Consider the following 13,688-nt stretch of genomic DNA (forward strand, 5'->3'; position numbering starts at 1 on the left):
TCTCTTTCTCTAGACGCGCAATGTCGCCGTCTAATGACACCGTCTGGGAGATTGGACGTGTTTTGAACCAGCGCTCGGCGACTTCCAGTGGAGGAACCTGAACCTCCCCTTTTCCTGTGTCCTCCAAGATCCCAAGTTCCCGTGCGAGCGCTGGATCAGGCGGGCGGGCAGGTTCCTCCCTGGATCCGGACGGAGCGCTGAAGAGGCCAGTCGAGCCAGCCTTCGCCGCCCGCTGCAACTTTCGTCCGGAGAGGATCTAGCCATGAGCTGGGGAACGGACCTCTGGGTAAGAGACCCGCCTCGCCCGCCGCCCGCCGCCCGCCGCCCGGGTCCTTTGTTGGCGCCTTTCGGCGTAGGTGCGCCGGCTTGTCAGCATTGTTACCAGGCGGCACCTCCACCCCGGCCACTTCCGGATAGAAATGCATTTTCACCGTTTATTAACTCTTTTTTTTATTATACATATATGTGTTTTGGTTGTGTGGTTTTTACATTTGAATTTTTTTTGTTGAAGTGATCTAGTGATTCCCGAGTCGATTCCCGGACGGCGAGTAAAAAAGATTCGGCTCCGGTCGTGAAGTGGGTTCCGCGTCTCGCTACTTTTCAACTCGCCGTGTCGTTGCGTCTCGCAAACGACCGAAATCCACGCGAACCGGAGGCGGGTTGATTTTTTTTTAAAAATGTGTATTTGTCTACTTGTTGTGTGTAACCTGGTGTATTTCGGGGGCCGGGACCCGGTTACGGTGGCGGCTTGACGCTGACGCTCAGCTGTCAGGGACAAAGAGCGAGTTCCTGCCGGAGGGGTGTTGGCCCGTCCCGGCGCTGCTGTAAATGCGTGGATGCCCACGCGTGTGCGTGGATTTGAACCCGCTGTTGCGGGTGGGGGGTCGTATCCGTCCAGTTTGTTCGGGCTTCGTGCTGCTGCCACCCCCCCCCCCCCCCGCACCCCGAGTCAGTCCGTGCGTGGCATTTCCCGGCAAAAAAAAAGTCCTTTACGAAGTCCGAACGTTGATTGTTGCATGGACACAGAGCGAGAAGGGATGATGAAGAGTTTTAGTTCAAAATCCAGCCCTGCTTGCTTTATTCGTCCGGAATTATGGGATTATCTGCCTAATTGTCTGGTTGCCTGTGGCAACCCCATCTGGCAACCCCATCAAAATCCAAGGCAATAAGATAAAACTCTGTCATGACGAACAGTACGTACGGATTGGATGCTCATGAGCTCATTAATGAGCGCTGTCACCGATTTGAAGGGACGTGCCATAGCAAAATTCAGGATGGTATCGGCGATACTCTCCCAATACGGTAAAAACCGGAACGTTTCGAAGCAGGGTTGGCACTGGGGTCGCCACTGAGTCGCGTTGATGTGCGGAGGGCAGTATTCCTACCAGCACGGTTACTTTCATTTGGAACCTGCTACCGAAACGGACGAGTGAAAATATTGTGCTCGTGTCGATCCAATACTGACACCGACTTTGCGTGAACAGTATCGATATTTAGGGTCGGTCCGCGCCCTCTGTCCTATCTGGTGCGCTTCTGCGCGTCTCTGCGATGTTACCGTACGTTAAAACCTGAAGCACCGAGGGCTGTGGCCAGGAAGCTGGCTGTGCACGAGAAGTGGATGCTGAGGCAGGGCTGGGTCAGCAGAAGGCTTTGGTTCTCCGGGCATGGGGACCATTGTTTGGTCCAGTCAGAACTAAAGCGAGGACGTCAAAACGGCGGCACTTGTCCTCCCAGCGTCACTCGGTGCGCTTTAACCCTTTTGCACGCGCTGCGTGTACCTTGCCACAACAGCAATTATTATCGGCCGTGTACAAAAATGTGGTTTTGGCTCAGTCCTCTTCAAGCGCCACACCAGCCTTAGACAACTTAAATATCTTCTTTTCGGTCTTATCCATTTTATTTAACGTGTTTGGTAAATGAAGTTAAAATTCAGTTCCGACTTATGTTGTTCTGGCTGAATTATTAATGTAATGTGATCCACCCAGATTGCATCTTGTATATCTGCTCTGTTGTTATAGTGTCAGTGATCTGTAGATCTGTGCGATTTCTAATCGTATCGTGAACCATTTATCGTGATACGCGCCCCTAATAATTATTGGCGCTCGGTGCCGCAGCCCCGCCCTGTTCCCGGCTGCGGCGTGCGCAGAGTTACGGGGAAGCGGTGCGGCTTTGATTCGGCCAAGACCAGACCTGTTGAACCTGTTGTGGAGCGCAGGCATGACTGTACGCGCCTCACGCCAGACGCCGCCTCTGTAATAATTTATCTCTGCCGTGCACCGAGGGCGAAGTTTTAAAAAACCGACGCAGCCTTTCCCCGGAAAGAGAGGTGGAAATGTGCGGCTTGTCCGGTTTTCGGGGAGCGCCTGGAACCCCGGATCGTCCCGCCCTCTTACAGCTTCAGCTTGGCCGAAGACCGTTGAGTAACTCTAATCCTCCGGGCCGGGCTTGGCAGCGGGGCCCTGCCACTTGGCTCGGCTCGTGTTTTTGACGAACCCGCCCCCCATCCTGCTTGCATGTTGGGTTATAACAGGACAAAAGAAGCTTATCAGCCTCAGGACTTTGTCACTGTTGGCGCAGGCCGAGGAGGGGACAAAAAAAAAACAATGGCTGATTTAATTTTTTTTTTTTTTTTACCAGACCTGTTTGTTGACCCGATGCGTGTGTCCAGCATCGTATTGTCCACTTGTTCTTTTGAGGTCATTTGTTTAGCCTGGTAGCCTGGAGATAAGGGCAACAATATGGAGTGTTAGTCCCACCATTATGCTTCCAGTTGTTTTAGAACATATTTATATAAAAGGATCGCTTCCTGTCTGAATATGAACTTGGCGTGCAGTGACTTTGTAATGCAGGACGGCCGAGCGGTGAGGGTGGCATGGAAGACAAGTTATATTCCAAAAAATGTACATAAATACAGTGTTTAAAAATCTACCCAAAAAATCAACCTCTCTAAAATCGCCAATCAACTCTCATATGTCTGTGTAGACCCGGATCAAGCCATTTCTCTGATCAGGCAAAAATCAATTATAAAGCTTTCCAACAGTTCACGATCATCAAAATGACAGACTAATATGCACTTTAAAATCATTAAAGATACTGATATTAGTTTAACACTACCGGTAACAGAACCCCAGCTCTACTCTCAGAACGGCTTCCTTTATGTACTGTATGTTGCCTCCCAGGCCTTCCCGGTACCTGGCCCGACTGGAATTCACCTGTAACCCCCGGGGCTGCAGAGACATGGGGCTGCTGGGGAGGGAACTGAGCCTGTTTTAATGTTGTTTTTTTGGAGGGTTTTTCCTGTATGGTGCAGACTGCTTTGAGTAATACTTTTAGACATTTCCCATAATGTTTGCAGTGAGCCAGCAGCCATCATTCTCTCCAAATCCAGTTCTGTGTTTACACCTGCTTCAAGGGCCCTTTTATGTCTCAGCGCAGAAAAACCTCCTCTGCGATCGTTCCGTAACGAAAATGACGTCTGTCTGTGAGTGCTGCAGCACAAAGGGAAGGTTCCTGCACAATCACGGCGTTGCGGTTTCTGCCTGTTGGCTCTGTCCCCATCATGAAAAAGCCAGCAGCTGCGCACTTCCTGCTCACCCTGGCCATACGTGGAAAACAAAAGTCTAGACTCTAGATTCATTTCTCCCAGAGCTGGTATTTAACCTACTTTGTAATCTCGCAGGTTACCTTTCCTTGTCCTGTATTTGTTGTGGGTAAATATAAGTAGGTACCCTCTTGAACTAACCTTAACATCTTGTGTATAGGTCACGTTTCCCCAGTTGTCGTCATTGTACATTGGTTAGGAAATTTGCCAGTCCACATATTTTCACGTAGAGTACCTTTGTAGCACTTTACAGAACTTTACATTTACAGCATTTACCAGACGCCCTTATCCAGAGTGACTTACAATCAGTAGTTACAGGGACAGTCCCCCCCTGGAGCAATTTAAGGTTAAGTGTCTTTCTCAGGGACACGATGGTAGTAAGTGGGGTTCGAACCTGTGACTTTGTGGTCTTCTGGTTTATAGGTGAGTGTGCTACCCACTAGGATGCTACCACCTGTTTATGGAAATGCTTGTAGATTGTTGATGGCGGAAAAAAAGCTGCTTAATATGGTCTGTGGTGTTGTATGGACTCTTGTGGTGTCGTTACCTGGTGATTGTAGCTGTGATTCTGTTAGTCACCGCTCTCACCGGGACTGTGTAAGTTGTTGGTTTGCAATATTTTTAAATTGAGGCATCAGTATATTACAACGAAGTTATGCTTGGTCTATGCCTAGAAGTCACCCATTATTGATCCCCTTTAATAGCCCCGGAACAAAATACACCCCCCACCCTCCAAACGGAGTTCCTCCATGCATGTATTCACGTTTTTTACCTTGACCACATACAGAAATATAGCCAAAAATAACAACAACATTTATTTCTTATATAGCCCAAAATCACATACAGTATGTCTCAATGGGCTTTGACAGGCCCGACAGTTGACACCCCCCACACTTGACCCTTGTGCACACAAGGAAAAACTCCACACAAAAAAAACTCTAGGAGAGAGAAAAAAAAGAGAGGAAGAAACCTTGGGAAGGAGTGATACAGAGAGGGACCCCCTTCCAGGGTAGAGTGAGCCTGCAAATGGTGTCAGTGCAGGGTTGGATATGATATAATGATAAGTCCTACGGTTGTAGGGATGGAGAAGTCCAGGATGTATTCAGTGTCATGGTCTAAATAACGAAGCATCAGAGCCAAGGAGAAGGGGTCAGAGCACCCTGCCTTTTAATATGTTAAACGCAAGCCTATTAAGTTGATTAAGATACATCAGTGCAATGTTGTCTCAGCAGTAACATTTTCACATTCATTTCTTAAATAATTTCTTGAAGAAACAGAGCCTTTGGCACCCGTGGTTCCCCCAGCGTGGAAAATGAATTCGGCTTTAGTGTGGACTCTCTGGGAGTTTGGCCGGGACCGTAAAGAGGGGTAACAGAGTTCATTGTTCCTTTTTACAGGGCGTCTTGCAGCTCGACTAATAGTTTGGGCTTGTTTACCCAAAGGTGGGGGTGTGGGTTCGTCATGCACGTTCACCTCCCAAACGTTAAAATACAGTTTGGACGTTGGATTGCCGTTTTATAAATAAGTATGGTTTTCTCGCGAGTGAAGTGCCGTGTGAAAGAGGCTGTTTTAGTGACCGGCATACTAACGCGTTAGCAGTGAATTGTTGTTTTGTTTCCCGGGCAGCGTCGTGCTGTGCAGTTACCAGCCGGTCTGGTGTCCTACATGTCCTCACCCAGAAGCATTGTTTAGTTGTTGAAGGTGGACGCAAGCTATATCCATTCGTTTAAGAGCAGTGTTGAGTGGGAATTTTTGCCTTCACTCTCCTCCCACCTGGAGGCCTGGTGAGGCCGTCCTGATTAGGGCGGGAATGTCGGGTATGAAAGGTATGCATGCAATGCATGGATCTGTTTATTGTCGCGATTATCCTGTATTTCTCATTATAATTTACTGATGTTCAACGCCAAACTGAATGTTGCGTGCCTCTCCACCGCCCAGTCTCGGCCCAAAGAAAATGTTAATAAGCTCTTCTTTTCAGGCCAAAGTCACCTTCACTGGAATGGTTGGGGGAAGGGGAATAGGATTGGGCCGGATGTAGCCCAACTGCTCCTCCACAGAGGGGTTAAATCAGAACAGGAAGCATGGCGGGGGAGGGATGCAGAATGTAGGAGCCGCCTCATCCTCCCGCCTCGAATCCCCCGCCTCACGCACAATGAATCTCTTCTGGCGGAGCAACCCACTGAAGCTTAATTACAAATGACAAAAACAGAACACGCACACGCCAAACAGCAACGCCTTCCTGTAGGGTACCAGACGTCTGTAAATCACAGCGGCCATCGATACGGTCGCCAAGTGCTCCTCAAAGGATCCTGTCCCCTTCTTGCTGCGGCTGCAATGCTGTGTCCTGATAAGTGCTGCCTCATCTGCGCGTACCTCACGTATCAACCAGCATAGGGTAGCCTGGAGGAGGGGTGCGCCGGGCGGTCATATAATGAAAACCAGTTGTAACTAACATGCTGCTAATGTTCAGCTGAGGTTTTCTTAAACATCTACTCCACACAGTAGGACAATTCATTCATTAAACAGTAGTATTAGATCAGCACTTGGGATTGGCCAATAAGCAAGCACCAGATATAGGTATCGCAACTGAGGCAGATGGATCGGTCCATCCCTAGGCTTATAGCAATTCGTTCTCCTGAACTCTTGCAGGAAAATACATCATTTTGTAAAATTACCTCTTACAGAAGGAATAAGACTGAGACGAGCATCAGTTAGCCGGTGCGGATTATCCTTTACATTAAAATACCAAAGGTCGTTGAAGTCATCTGCAAAAATCCAGCTCTGACTGAGACTGCAACATTGTTATCATTGATCATTCAAATATGTTATTTCTGTTATTACAGATCTTATTACGTAAATGTGCAGTCGGACCTGTTATTAATAGTTGTTGGGCATTTTATGTAAATTAAAATAAGATTATTTTGTACAGTGGCATTATTTACCTTCACATACCTGTATTTTGTTTACACAGGAATTAATATTAATCTATGTAATGTAATTTATAACAGTTTCCATCAAAGCTGTACAGAAGGTAAAATTTGCAGCAATTCTTCGGCCTACTGATTTAGCAAATTGAGCATCTAATATTTCATTTTTAGGGCTCTGTGCATAAAAAAAAAAAAGGTTTTCAATTATTGACCACCTATGATTTGTATGTACCGCAGTAAGTGTGATTTTGTAAAATATTGTGGTCATTTCACACATCCTGCAAAGATGGTAAAAGATCAAGTATACAGCATTTGAAGGACAGTCCAAAAATTTTCGTCTGAGAGGCCACAGTAATTTAGTTCAAATTCACAGAGCATATAATTTTACTGAATAGTTGTAGAGTTCAGGAGGGCTGAAATGCTGAATAAATGAAAACATGTCCAAAGTCCAAAACTTTGTCCAAATTAATCCTTAAAACCGATCACTGGGGCCCTTATTAAATCCTCAAGTCCAGCGTGCATAGAAATTACCGTGTCATGCCGAAGATGAGAAGGGCTGGCTCAGGATGCCGGGAGGCATTTAACGTTCCATATAAGTTGTTGTGCGTTGTAAATTATGTCTGGATCCTGGGATGGCCAGCAGCTAGGACTAGAGCCAAGCGACACAAGGACATGCCAGATTTGCTAACCCCTCTTGGTTCTTTGGCTTCACCCTAGGCGCTGAGCATATGTGCCAAGATCCCAGTGTTCCTCTGCTTAAAAAAGTCAGCTTGATTGTGACCCAAAGATTATGTATCATGACTTTTTTTTTTTTTTTTTTTGAAGGATGGTTCTCAGCAAACCCGGTTTTACTGCTTTCCAGTCCAGACAGCAGTGCCTTCTGGGACCTCTGACCTTTGTGTTTTGTGGATCAATCTGGTGTCAGTGGTGCAAAAGGACCACATCTGCGAATGAAAACCAGCTGAAAACAAGCTGGAGAAGGTGTTCCTAAATGGATAGTTCCTACATCCTCCTCTTCCTTTGTTCTTGTATGCCCTCCATGACTTAAGTGAAAGGAGATGTTGGGAAGGAAGCTTGTTCCCTCAGCAGCCGCCGTGCTGATGCTGAATTGATAACGTATGTCTCTTTTTCAGCAGCTGCAGCGCTCTTACAGCGACAGTCATCCTCATCCGTAGCATTCTTCCGCAGTGGTGTCGGGATGTTGGCGGTGGCCGGCGTGGTGGAGGTTAATCAGCCAATCTGCTCCTTAATTGTGCTGCGCTCACTTTGTCACCGGGCTGTGAGTAAGCGGCGGGTCACAGCTTCCTCTGGCAGAACGCTCGCAAAGCATCCTCTACCTAGAGTTCGATATGGCACAGGGTTGCCGTGGTACACCGATAGCAAAGGAAAATGCGCTATGCAATTTACAAACTTGGTAAAATAATGTGAATGTTTTAGAACAGTAAAAACAATAGTATAATTAGGATTAGAACAATACCGAATATAGAACATACCTTGCAGAATGGCAGGTCTGACAACATTTAACATTATTGTTCTATTATTAGCCAGAGCCGCTGCTGTAATGTTAGCTTTAAGACCGCTAATGTAGCTTTCAGCTAAGAGTAAAGAGTTAATAAGAGATAATCTTACTTTATCTTTTTTTTTTTTTTTTTTTCCACATCTCCATCAACCGTGGGCGTGAAGGCTCTCCCGCAGCATCATAAGCGTGTTGTGGCATGGTGAATGCTCATGGTTTCAGGGGCTGTAGGTGCGCTTGGCATGTTGCCGCGTGAAGCTATCAGACATTTATTTGAGAAAGCTAAGCTAATGACTGCAACGGGGGATCAACTATCAGACATTTACAGCATTTACCAGACGCCCTTATCCAGAGCGACTTACAGTCAGTAGTTTACATTACATTTACATTTACAGCTTTTATCAGACGCCCTTATCCAGAGCGACTTACAATCAGTAGTTACAGGGACAGTCCCCCCCTGGAGCAATTTAGGGTTAAGTGTCTTGCTCAGGGACACAAAGGTAGTAAGTGGGATTTGAACCCGGGTCTTCTGGTTCATAGGCGAGTGTCTAACCCACTAGGCCACTACCACCCCTAGCTGTGCATGGCAAAAGTGGCACTGTTAATATCCATACTGTTGTAAACGTACTACTGATTTAATGTCCGTATCTTTAATATCATGGTTTTTGCTTGACTACCATAGCGAGGCCAGCATGTTGACCGCTAGTGTGTATTGTAGTTTTGTCAAAAGAGCAACCGCGGACAGGTCACAGGATACCGAGTGAAAGAGCCCGGCAAGGCGCAGAGCTCCAGGCAGGGGACTTCGGTTCCCATGTGATTGTTACTCAGATGACACACCCTGGCCTGCTGCATCGGCCAGGTTGCCTTGTAATTGGAAACGTTCTGGTGGATGTCTGTGTACACAATGCCTTTGTATATATAGGCCCGCAGGTAATGGTCATTTTGTGATAACCATCAAACCCTAAAAAAACGCCAATGCGGAGGCATGTGTCACAGTTTCCATTTAAATGAATGTGTAAGGCTTAAAGCTGTTTTAGGAAAAGTCTTTTTTTCATGCCTGTCATGTGTTGAGGATGTGTGAGCTGGAATTGAGTACAACATAAACGCGCATTGAGAAAGCAAGCGTTCCTTGTCTCGTGTAATTTAACTGGGTGTACAACAGTGCAAGTTTAAGCTAGCATGGCTGCCTAAAGATGAGTCCGCAAACCTCACCAGGCGATAAAATCGCCTCCACTTCTTTTGAACCTAAAAAGAGATCTGCAAACTTTGCCAGAAATTGATTCGTTAGATATCCACTGGCATGTATCCCGCAGTACAGTCCGTACATCAGTTTTTGGTAATAAATGGACACTTCTCTACAAGTGTTTGATGAACAAGTGTGATGTGGTCCGTTGTATTAATATTTCAATTAAGCCTGATTCACTATTCAATACAACATGTATAAACTGAACTTTGAGTGTCAGGGTTATGATCATTTTGCATTGGATTTCATTGAAATTTTACATTTGTGAGAGGTAACCGTGTTTGAAATGTCTCCAAAAAGTACAAATATTCAAGCATTTTGGTTTCATTTTCCAGAATACTATTGTGCACAATACTACCTCATTTTTCTCTTTGCTTTTTCTTTCTCTTTCTGACCATGCTAGCCAAAACTAGAGGTTTTTTCGTATGTTCTATTAGCTGAGATGCATATGGAGCAGTACATCTGACAGCTTTTCATGCTGCCTGTAGGGTTTCTCTAGTGGACTCTTCAGAGTGTCATACCCTGCTGAATGTCATTGTCTGGCCATGGGACAATGATGAGCTCACCGGTTCCAGTCCACATGGTGCGGAGGTCAGCACTTTACTCTTTGCCTGGTCTCTGGAGGCTGAAGACCAAGAGTGCTGTTAAAATGGCAGGACTTTGGAACACATCACTGAAGTCCCAACAGTGCCTGAAGGTTTGAGGCCATTAGAAGTTTGGGACATTCATAAATGGCCCCAAACCAGACTGCTGATGTGAGGTTGCTCATTATCACACCTCGGCAGTGATCAGGCTGCACTATTGTTCCACTTCTCACCGGGCAGTTGGAGCACCAGACGCCACATCGCTAATTTTAATGATGTCATTCAGTAAAAGACTTGTTTATTGTGTCTGACTTGGATGCTGGAAGTTTGTCAGCCACCACAAAATAGTTGAATAGTGTAGACGGATCCTGGCATTACACAAAGTTTCCTCAGCCTGCGGAGCAAGTACATTCCCTGTGGTTGCTGGTACTGCAAGGCACTACATAGCAGGGTGGTAGTAGCCTAGTGGGTAACACACTCGCCTATGAACCAGGAGACCCAGGTTCAAATCTTTCTTACTACCATTGTGTCCCTGAGCAAGACACTTAACCCTAAGTTGCTCCAGGGAGACTGTCCCTGTAACTACTGATTGTAAGTCGCTCTGGATAAGGGCGTCTGATAAATGCTGTAAATGTAAATGTACATAGACCACATTAGGGACACATCAACTTGGGACACATCTGATTGGTGAACAGGCAACATGATTAACTGTCCTGACACCTGTCAGACCCCCCCCCCTTCCCCGCGTACATCGGAGCGGCGCCATCTATCGACACCATGGTCCCGTTCACCCCACCATGGCGTCGCTGCAGCTGCCTCTCTTCTGCCCGCATCCCCAACGCTCACTGACTGTCCCCAGCCAATACAACATGTCCGGCGCATACCGTGACATTAACCGATGGAGTCTAAACCTGCAAAATTGTAAATCAATTGTGATTTTGGATAAAATTCAATAAATTGTTCTGCCCTAATTCGTACATCTCCTCAAAAGGAGAAAAAAAAAATAAAATAAAAAGAATAATACTGGAGCACCCCCACTGCTAGTATGTTAACGCGGTGCCAGATTTATTGGTGAATTCACGCACACAGAGAAAATCCACGTAAGTTATATAAAACTCAAACACTTCTGGTTCAATACTATTAAAAAAATCCGGTTTAATCGGTCCCTGTGGCAGACGGAGGAAACGGGAGAAGCATCACTGCGGTGAATAATAATCCTCCTGTTGGTCCGCCGTGATAGGTTTGTTCTGCTGGGAGGGTTTGCTCGCAACATTACGCCGTTTTTTGGTATTTGGGATGATTTGTAAATGGTGCGATCCTTCAAATTACGGTATTGGCTTACGGCATCTCACTTTTTTCCTGACTAATTGCGACACTGCATTATCTATTGTGCTATCTACCTGTACTTTGAAGGAAAAAACGCAAGTCTTTCTGTCAAGTCATTTCTCGTGTAGCTGTGCTAAAAAATTTTTTTTTTTTTTTTTTTTAAAGCATCAGCTGATTACATTTATCGCCACTCGTGCATAAATATGATGGAACTAATGTGATTTTGTTGACCTGTGTTGTAACTGGCATTTCTGTCCAGCGTGCAAGTTTGTGACCCAAGGCTTATTGAATGAAAGGCTGCACTGGCTGGTCTTCTGAGGAGACGAGAGGAAGTTGATGGTCCCTGGTGGACTTCCTCGAGTCCCCTCCAGCCCTCTATCACAGTTTGTCTTTGTTCACTGCCTGAGCTTGACAGTATATGGACTCTGCACTCTTCCCATCACAAGAAGCCTTTGTTCGGACCCTCTCCACACGGAGCCCTTCAGAACAACTCCTCACAATCGTAATGACTCTGTTTTAAATCCCATTGACCCTAATGGGTCACAAATTACACGAGCACATTTTCTCTTCATCAATGTTTCCTTTTTGTACATAAAATATTTAGCCTTTGTGATGTGAAGCACAGTGCTGTTCTTAAGAATGCTGGCCTTGATTTGTGACGTTTTGTCTCAGTAAATGACAGCATTGCTAGTGGAATAGCTAGCATATCTGAAGCACCGAGTTCATATTTTTAAAAAAATCTTTCTCGAATAGGGCAAGTTAGGTAGTCTCTGTACTTTGTTGCCTTTATGCAATTACTCCTGTAAATAGTATTTGGCCAACATTGTCTTTCCAATACAGGTAGCTGCTAATAGTAGGAGCTTTAGCGCAAGCTACATGCTGCAATTACTTGAAGAGAAGATTGTTTTCTGTTATAGTGTGCGAGTTCTGTTGCGTTTTGTATGCATGCGTGGCCTTGGACCAGGAGGTTGCTGCGGTGGAGGAGGTGAATGGTGTGAGCCCACGTGACCACTGTTTTTATCTCGTGAGTCTCCCGGAGGTCTCAGGCAGCCATTGATTCCCCAGCCTCTGGAACCCTGCTGTGAGCAGGGACCATGCCACTGCCCGGAACACCGCAGCACCATGGACTCATTGTTTCTGCAGGCCTCCGCAGGCCCTTTAGCTTCTTCCTGTCCAGAGTTCCTCACAGCCTCAATGATTGAATTCGTTTGGCAGGCCTGATTGGATAAACAGGCGACACTCGATTGTGAGTTGTTTTCTTCTCTTTTCCTGTACCGCACCCTCATGTTATAGAAAAAAAAGAAATAACATCTTGAAAGTCTTTTAGACATTCTAGGAAAGGGATCTGGCATTTGAGTTAGGGTTGAGCAACATGATAAAAAAATATATAAATTCCATCTGAAATCAATATCTTATTAAAACTGACCAGTAGTTGACCTAATGATCAATGCTTGCTATAATTTTTCATCCTACATATGAGTGGGAAGTGTTTATCATTGTGAAACACATCTCAGCACACGGTGACACAATGAAATGTGTCCTCTGCTTTTAACCATCACCCTTGGGCAGCCATGACAGGATCCCGGGGAGCAGTGTGTGGGGACAGTTCTTTGCTTAGTGGAACCTTGGAGGATCAGAATTCGAACCGGCAAACTTCTGATTACGGGGCCGCTTCCTTAACTGCTAGGCCATCACTGCCCCATAGTGAGCAGCCATGACAGGATCCCGGGGAGCAGTGTGTGGGGACAGTGCTTTGCTCAGTGGCACCTTGGTGGATCCGGATTCAAACCGGCAACCTTGTGATTACGGGGCCACTTCCTTACCCACTCTTAGGTCTTAGTCCCCTAACACAGTATCGTTACGAAATTTAGCCATGGTTCAGAATTACAGCCACTTTTAGCCAGTCACACAGTGAGATTTCCCCAGGACGCGCCATTTCGGTGTCTGAAGCTTTAAATACTAATGAGGAGGAGAGAGGCGGGACTAGGAGGAGAGCGGCCTATAGAAGTTGAGGGGGCATTCATGGAAATGGCATCATCAGCACTTCCTGTTTGACGCAATCAGGAAGTCGTGTCAACCGTTTGAACCCAATGGTTCTTCAGAGTCTCACGTGACTGAATTAAAACAAACAAAAAATTAAAATTTGGGCTCATAAATCCAATCACAGAGCAACTGCAATACTTTCAAGTCATGACGGTCAATGGAGCCATTTTTTGGGGGAAGGGAGGGAAATTCTCTGGGAGGACAAAGCATGAGGAATGGGAGGTAACCTTCCCCCTTATGACAACATAAGGGGAGAAATTCCAGATCCGACCGTCTGAGCTGCTGCTCTCTTAATAGCAAAGCAGAATGACCAAAGCGCTCACCATTTCTAGCCACTGCAGGACCATAGACACACATAGACAACCACTCAAATTAATGTTAAATAATCTCACAAAGTGAAATTTTCATAATAGGGCACCTTTAATATGTTGCATTGGTTACATCATTA

At 46.0% G+C, this 13,688-nt stretch overlaps 1 protein-coding gene across 1 annotated transcript in view; it reads left to right on the forward strand.

Moving 5' to 3' along the window:
- The window catches only part of fnbp1l (formin binding protein 1-like), a 32,377-nt gene continuing 18,689 nt past the window's right edge, over positions 1–13,688 (forward strand). The window contains exon 1 of the mRNA XM_029000802.1: positions 1–286. Within this exon, the coding sequence (XP_028856635.1) occupies positions 263–286 (24 nt within the window). The 5' untranslated portion in view covers positions 1–262. The remainder of the gene's footprint in view (positions 287–13,688) is intronic.

This window comes from Denticeps clupeoides, chromosome 13 (assembly GCF_900700375.1).
Source record: "Denticeps clupeoides chromosome 13, fDenClu1.1, whole genome shotgun sequence".
Lineage (NCBI taxonomy): Eukaryota > Metazoa > Chordata > Actinopteri > Clupeiformes > Denticipitidae > Denticeps > Denticeps clupeoides.